Source organism: Thunnus maccoyii, chromosome 10 (genome assembly GCF_910596095.1).
Source record: "Thunnus maccoyii chromosome 10, fThuMac1.1, whole genome shotgun sequence".
NCBI lineage: Eukaryota > Metazoa > Chordata > Actinopteri > Scombriformes > Scombridae > Thunnus > Thunnus maccoyii.
The window spans coordinates 68,940-77,500 of record NC_056542.1 but is presented as its reverse complement, the minus strand read 5'-3'; the positions used below and the strand labels follow the sequence as shown (position 1 = coordinate 77,500).

The following is an 8,561-nucleotide window of genomic DNA, read 5'->3' as shown; positions in this document are numbered from 1 at the left end:
GTTAGTTTGTTAGTTTGTTAGTGCGCCGCTGCTCCACCAATCCTCAGTCTGATAAATCTTCCTGCAGATAAATGTGGGTTTTGATTTGTTCTGACCAGCGTACGAGTTCTCTGCCAGAGTTTTCTTGATCTTCCAGATCTCATCTTGACCCCCACAGTTGCCCTGAACTGTCATCTCTTAATTACATTTCACACTGTGGAAACTACAAGCTGACGACACTTTGCTGTCTTCTTGTAGCTTCCTGCACCGCAGACATCAGTAACTGTCTGTCTGTCTGTCTGACTGTCTGTCTGTCTGTCTGACTGTCTGTCTGACTGACTGTCTGTCTGTCTGACTGTCTGTCTGTCTGACTGTCTGACTGTCTGTCTGACTGACTGTCTGTCTGACTGACTGTCTGACTGTCTGACTGACTGTCTGACTGTCTGACTGTCTGTCTGACTGTCTGTCTGACTGTCTGACTGTCTGACTGTCTGTCTGACTGTCTGACTGTCTGACTGTCTGTCTGACTGTCTGTCTGACTGTCTGACTGTCTGACTGTCTGTCTGACTGTCTGACTGTCTGACTGTCTGTCTGACTGACTGTCTGACTGTCTGTCTGACTGTCTGACTGTCTGACTGTCTGTCTGACTGTCTGTCTGACTGTCTGACTGTCTGACTGTCTGTCTGACTGTCTGTCTGACTGTCTGACTGTCTGTCTGACTGTCTGACTGACTGTCTGACTGTCTGTCTGACTGTCTGTCTGACTGTCTGTCTGACTGTCTGACTGTCTGTCTGACTGTCTGACTGTCTGTCTGTCTGACTGACTGTCTGACTGTCTGTCTGACTGTCTGACTGTCTGACTGACTGTCTGACTGTCTGTCTGACTGTCTGACTGTCTGACTGTCTGTCTGACTGTCTGTCTGACTGTCTGACTGTCTGTCTGACTGTCTGACTGTCTGACTGACTGTCTGACTGTCTGACTGACTGTCTGACTGTCTGTCTGACTGTCTGACTGTCTGACTGTCTGTCTGTCTGACTGACTGTCTGACTGTCTGTCTGACTGTCTGACTGTCTGACTGTCTGACTGTCTGTCTGACTGTCTGACTGTCTGTCTGTCTGACTGACTGTCTGACTGTCTGTCTGTCTGACTGACTGTCTGTCTGTCTGTCTGACTGACTGACTGACTGTCTGTCTGACTGTCTGACTGTCTGACTGTCTGTCTGTCTGTCTGACTGACTGACTCTCTGTCTGACTGTCTGTCTCCAGATGCTACCAGCGCTCCGGCTGTGTGTTTTTCATCCGTTAACAAACAAGGAAGCAAATATGGAAACTGTGGTCAGCTGGCCAACAGCTCCTACATCCCCTGTGGAAGCTCGTGAGTACACAGAGTACACACACAGAGTACAGAGTACACACACAGAGTACAGAGAGTACACACACAGAGTACAGAGTACACACACAGAGTACAGAGAGTACACACACAGAGTACACAGAGTACACACACAGAGTACAGAGAGTACACACACAGAGTACACAGAGTACACACACAGAGTACAGAGAGTACACACACAGAGTACACAGAGTACACACACAGAGTACACAGAGTACACACACAGAGTACAGAGAGTACACACACAGAGTACAGAGTACACACACAGAGTACACACACAGAGTACAAAGTACATACACAGAGTACAGAGTACACACACAGAGTACACACACAGAGTACAGAGAGTACAGAGAGTACATACACAGAGTACAGAGAGTACACACACAGAGTACACACACAGAGTACAGAGAGTACATACACAGAGTACAGAGAGTACACACACAGAGTACACACACAGAGTACAGAGAGTACAGAGAGTACATACACAGAGTACAGAGAGTACAGAGAGTACATACACAGAGTACAGAGTACATACACAGAGTACAGAGAGTACATACACAGAGTACAGAGAGTACATACACAGAGTACAGAGAGTACATACACAGAGTACAGAGTACATACACAGAGTACAGAGAGTACATACACAGAGTACAGAGAGTACATACACAGAGTACAGAGTACATACACAGAGTACAGAGAGTACATACACAGAGTACAGAGTACATACACAGAGTACAGTGTACACACACAGAGTACACACACAGAGTACACACACAGAGTACTGCAGTATGTCTTCTTCTTCTCCTTGTTGTAGTGACGTGTACTGTGGGAGGATCCAGTGTCAGGGGGGGAGGGAGCGCCCCCTGCTGGGCACCAATGCAGAGATCCTGACCACCACGGTCCGCTTCAACCACAGCGACCTGGTCTGCAGAGGAACCTTCTTCCACCTTGGAGACGACGTGTCCGACCCCGCCACTGTGGCCCAGGGCACCGCCTGCGGCCCCGGCAAGGTGAGGACACAGCGCCCCCCGCAGGCCGGAGGACAGACTGAGTTTATTCAATCCAACATATAGAAGCAGGATCAGCACAGAGCTTTGAACATGGCTCCTAACATCCTGTTTTAATACAACGGTGTATATACAGCATGTCCTAGTGTTGTCAATCGCTAATTAATTGCACATTTTTTATCTATTCAAAATTTTATGTAATGGGACATGTTTAAGATGTTAAAACTTTTATCAACATGAGTGGAAAAGAAAGGTTTGCTTTATGCTTTATTGTTGGAAATCAATTAACAACACAAAACAATAACAAAGACTGTCAGAAACCCTCACAGGTAGGGTATTAAGCTTTTTAAAAATATGCTCAAATCATAATTTACAGCAAACTCAAGCTCAATAGGCAACACATGGGCGCATTGGCCAGCTAAATTTAAAGATCACTCCCTGCAGCGTTCACTTCAAAAGCAAATCACACAGTGTAATTGTGTCCAACCTCACGTTGGAGAAATAAAGGCTCAGAAAAACATCCCCTTGTGTTATGGGATAAAAACAGGATAATACAAAATAAACAACAACAATACATAAAGTGAGCAGTGGAAAGGGAGTATAAGAAAGAAAATTACTTACACGCTCCGAATTATTTCCTGCAGACTCTCGTCCTCCACAGTTTTAACTTGCCTGCAGGCTGCAGCCACACATGTAGCTGCAGCTGCTGAAAGCTGCTGCTTGTAGGTTTGTCTGTGGGTTTCTCTCACACACTGGGTCGACACTGAGTTGGGGCTAACAAGCATTAGCATTAGCATTAGCTGTGTGTTTCACTAGCAAATGTTATCTAAGACTAGATGCACTCCAGTGGTAACTCAGCTGGTCTGTAGTCTGTTGCCATCCGACTTAAAAGCACAATACATAATTTCTGCTGCCAAAGTAGCGTGGAATCATGGGAGTTGTTAAATAACCACCATTGCCATCAGCTTCTCCCAGTTAGGATTCCTTCAGTGTTCATCATTCAGGATGTTTTTACTGGGAGCCAAATTATCCACAGAGACCCGGTGATTAAAACCTTAAAAATCATTGTTTCTCTGACACTGTTCAGTGGACCCTGTCACCAGGACTCTCTCACCACTACTGTCACCAGCACTCTCTCACCAGGACTCTCTCACCAGTACTGTCACCAGTACTGTTACCAGTACTCTGTCATCAGTACTCTGTCACCAGTACTCTGTCACCAGTACTCTGTCACCAGTACTGTTACCAGTACTCTGTCATCAGTACTCTGTCACCAGTACTCTGTCACCAGTTCTGTCACCACTACTGTCACCAGTACTCTGTCACCAGTACTGTCACCAGTACTCTATCACCACTACTCTATCACCAGTACTGTCACCAGTATTCTGTCACCAGTACTCTATCACCAGTTCTCTCACCAGTACTGTCACCAGTACTCTGTCACCAGTATTCTCTCACCAGTACTGTCACCAGTACTCTGTCAACAGTACTCTGTCACCAGTATTCTTTTACCAGTACTGTCACCAGTACTCTGTCACCAGTATTCTCTCACCAGTACTGTCACCAGTACTCTGTCACCAGTATTCTCTCACCAGTACTGTCACCAGTACTCTGTCACCAGTATTCTCTCACCAGTACTGTCACCAGTACTCTGTCAACAGTACTCTGTCACCAGTATTCTGTTACCAGTACTCTGTCAACAGTACTCTGTCACCAGTATTCTCTCACCAGTACTGTCACCAGTATTCTCTCACCAGTACTGTCACCAGTACTCTGTCACCAGTACTCTGTCACCAGTACTCTTTCACCAGTATTCTCTCACCAGTACTGTCACCAGTACTCTGTCACCAGTATTCTCTCACCAGTACTGTCACCAGTACTCTTTCACCAGTACTCTGTCACCAGTATTCTCTCACCAGTACTGTCACCAGTACTCTTTCACCAGTACTCTGTCACCAGTATTCTGTTACCAGTACTCTGTCAACAGTACTCTGTCAACAGTACTCTATCGCCAGTTCTCTCACCAGTACTCTGTCACCAGTACTGTCACCAGTACTGTCACCAGTACTCTGTCATCAGTACTCTGTCACCAGTATTCTCTCACCAGTACTGTCACCAGTACTCTGTCATCAGTACTCTGTCACCAGTATTCTCTCACCAGTACTGTCACCAGTACTCTGTCAACAGTACTCTGTCAACAGTACTCTGTCACCAGTATTCTCTCACCAGTACTGTCACCAGTATTCTCTCACCAGTACTGTCACCAGTACTCTGTCACCAGTACTCTGTCATCAGTACTCTGTCACCAGTATTCTCTCACCAGTACTGTCACCAGTATTCTCTCACCAGTACTGTCACCAGTACTCTGTCACCAGTATTCTCTCACCAGTACTGTCACCAGTACTCTGTCACCAGTATTCTGTTACCAGTACTGTCACCAGTACTCTGTCACCAGTACTGTCACCAGTACTGTCACCAGTACTGTTACCAGTACTCTGTCATCAGTACTCTGTCACCAGTACTCTGTCACCAGTACTGTCACCAGTACTCTGTCACCAGTACTGTCACCAGTACTGTCACCAGTACTGTTACCAGTACTCTGTCATCAGTACTCTGTCACCAGTACTCTGTCACCAGTACTGTCACCAGTACTGTTACCAGTACTCTGTCACCAGTACTCTGTCACCAGTACTCTGTCACCAGTACTGTCACCAGTACTGTTACCAGTACTCTGTCATCAGTACTCTGTCACCAGTACTGTCACCAGTACTCTCTCACCAGTACTCTGTCACCAGTACTGTTACCAGTACTCTGTCATCAGTACTCTGTCACCAGTACTCTGTCACCAGTACTCTCTCACCAGTACTCTGTCACCAGTACTGTCACCAGTACTCTGTCACCAGTACTCTCTCACCAGTACTGTCACCAGTACTCTGTCACCAGTACTCTGTCATCAGTACTCTGTCACCAGTACTCTGTCACCAGTACTGTCACCAGTACTCTTAATGGTGTCAAAAGAACGAGTGGCGTTAAAACGAGTTTGCATTAACGTGTTATCACGTGAAGTTTGACAGAGTAAATGTTGTGTAATAAAGCGTCACAGTAGAGTTTACAGTGTGTTTGTGTTGCAGGCCTGTTTGAACCAGAAGTGCGAGGACGTGTCGGTGTTCGGTGTGGACGAATGCCACAGGAAGTGCAACGGTCACGGAGTGAGTTCTGCTACAAATCACTTTTATTTGTGCAGGTTTTGAGGAGCCTGTTGTTTTCATGATTGATTAATGTGATGATTGATGAGGAGTCTCGATTCTTATCTTCTATAATTTTAAAACATGTATTTTTGTTCAAATGTTTGTTTATAACAAATAAATACACCAGAGAAAAAAAAACAATTAGCTTTGAAGACAAAGAAGAAATATTTTTGAAATACTGAAAGTAGAGCTGCAACAATTAATTGATAAGTTGATTGACAGAAAATGAATCATCAACAATTCTGATAATCTATGAATCAGCTTGAGTCATTTTTTAAGATGAAAATGTGGAAATTCTCTGATTCAGCTTCTTAAATGTGAATATTTTCTGGTTTCTTTGGTCTCTATGACAGTAAACTGAATATTTTTCAGACATTGATCAACATTTTTCACAACTTTCTAATTTTTTATAAACCAAACAACTGATTGATAATCCAGAAAATAATCAACAGATTAATCAATAGTGAAAATAATAAAAGCAGGTGACTCGAGCCAAAAATGAATGAAATCAAGAGCATGAATGAAATATTTTGTGTGTACAATTTATTTATTTATTTATTTTATCCATGACACCTCCAGGCCTCCGTACAAAATCCAGACATTAGTTTTTTGGAGAGTTTGAGCTTCTGCGGCTTAAAACATCTGAGAAGCAAACATCTGCTCAAAGCTCGAGATTATCGATCGACTGGTTCATTCTGAACAGACTCACTGTTCATCTGGATCATCATTAGCAAACATTTCACTTTGTTTACACATTTAAAAAAACGTATACTCAGTATATGAATACTCTGTGTATGAATTTAAGGACCAGATCAACAGAATCAGTCGGTCATATAATAATAAGACGTCTGATGAAAGCTGTGTGTGTTTCAGGTGTGTAACAGTAACAAACAGTGTCACTGTGACGTCGGCTGGGCTCCACCTGACTGCAGGTACTCGGGTCACGGAGGCAGCGTGGACAGCGGCCCGGCCAGAGCTGCCGGAGGTACGACACCATGAACGCATCAAACACGCCCTCCTCTCCTCTCCTCTGACTGCGCTTCATCGTTCTTCTTCTTCTCTATTCAGAGTCCGACCCGGTCCGAGTCGCTCTGCTGGTCATCTTCCTCTTCATCCTGCCTGTGGTCCTCCTCTTCCTCGTCCTTCGCTTCCCTCGTTTCCGTCTCCTCTGCGTCGGAGCCGACAGCCCGATTCGTAAAGCTCGACAACAAAACCGGTAACATGAAGTTTAGTCTACAGGAATATTTGAACTTGTGGAAATTAACGATGTCATAAAATAATAATAATAATATGTTTGATATATTAGTGTAAAAGTTATTTCCTATTAGAACTTTTATTATTATTAAATTATAAGTCAAGGTAAAGTTGTATTTGACCTGAAGTTCAACAGGTGAGTCGATCACATGATGTTTATGGAGATGATGTGGTGAACAGGTGAGTCGATCACATGATGTTTATGGAGATGATGTGGTGAACAGGTGAGTCACCTGGAGTTTATCAAACGTTCCACAAATCAGCTGATTCTGCTTCTTTTCTCACCCACAATGCAGTGTGACTCACTGTGAGATGTGGGGTTTGGAGTTTGACCCCGCCCACGTCTCCAGGTACTGCTGGGTCCTGGACCTGCTGGGTCCTGGACTGTAGTCTGTCCCTGTAGAGTGACGTTGGGGTTTTTAACCTCTGTAAATGATGATGACATAGTGATGACATCACAGTTAAAGCTGCACTGATCCAGGTTCGGATCTTCTGATGTCTAACGGCACATTGACTCTGCAGACGCAGAGACTTCTGGGTAATGAAGTCCTCAAAGTTTCAACAGTTTGCTGGTGCAGCTTTAAGTTGTGGGACAGTTTCAGTGTGTGTTTGTGTCTCCTGTTAGTGTCTGTGGTCTGTGATGTCATACAGGTGTCCGGTCAGCTGACAGGTTTTATTTCAGATGTTTTCTTCACATCTCATCAGGACGCGGGCGATGGAGCAAGCGGACGGCAGGAACGGAGAGCAGGTTCGACCGCTGAGATACCACCTGAACCCACAGACGGACATCCCACTGACCCCATCCCACAAAGAGGTAACCATAGCAACCTCGCCAACACTGACTCCGCCCTCTCACAAGAGTCCAGGTGGACAAACAGGTCAGACACGAGTAAAGGCGTATATCGAATCCTGAACCCTAAAGGCATTAATCAAATCCATGGCCGGCACGTGCTCACCGGGTCCAGGTGGCGTGCTCACCGGGTCCGGACGGCGTGTTCACCGGGTCCGGGCGGCGCTCTTACCGGGTCCGGGCGGCGCGTTCATCGGGTCCGGGTGGCGCGTTCACCGGGTCCAGGTGGCGTGCTCACTGGGTCCGGGCGGCGCGCTCACCGGGTCCGGGCGGCGCGTTCACCGGGTCCAGGCGGCGTGCTCACCGGGTCCAGGCGGCGTGCTCACTTGGCTGCCATAGTGTCAGTTTAAAAACAACCTCGAGTCGTCAAAGTCTCACATTTTCAGATTTTACCGGCCGCAGCGGCGAGTCGTCCAGCTGGGAGACATGAAACCGTTTATAATTTGCTGTTTTTGCAGCTTTACGTGACGTTACGATACGTTTACCGGAGAGTAACAGACACATAAACATTTCCTTCACATGTGGGAGATCAGTGTCACTTCCTGTGTTCGGTGCCAGAGAACATCCACTAAATGTACATTATGTTGCTGCGTATCAGATGGAGACCACACATCAGAGCAAGATTACAACAGAAAGCTTCATTTCCTGGGTTAGAGTATATATATATATATATATATATATATATGTGTATATATATATATATGTATGTACTGTATGTAACTGTAGTACAAAAACAAATCAGTTCTAGTTATTTAAATTAAATATTTCATTCTACAAAAGGAACTAAGTGAATAAAACAGATAATATTATGATGTCACAGAATAATCACAGCTC

At 45.3% G+C, this 8,561-nt stretch overlaps 1 protein-coding gene across 3 annotated transcripts in view; it reads left to right on the top strand.

The window, feature by feature from the left end:
• Positions 1-8,561, top strand: part of adam15 (ADAM metallopeptidase domain 15) — a 45,971-nt gene that overhangs the window by 32,853 nt on the left and 4,557 nt on the right. For all 3 annotated transcript variants that reach the window (XM_042423086.1, XM_042423085.1, XM_042423084.1), the window contains exons 15-20: positions 1,245-1,353; positions 2,183-2,378; positions 5,507-5,584; positions 6,497-6,608; positions 6,692-6,839; positions 7,583-7,691. In XM_042423086.1, coding sequence (XP_042279020.1) covers positions 1,245-1,353; positions 2,183-2,378; positions 5,507-5,584; positions 6,497-6,608; positions 6,692-6,839; positions 7,583-7,691 — 752 coding nt within the window. The remainder of the gene's footprint in view (positions 1-1,244; positions 1,354-2,182; positions 2,379-5,506; positions 5,585-6,496; positions 6,609-6,691; positions 6,840-7,582; positions 7,692-8,561) is intronic.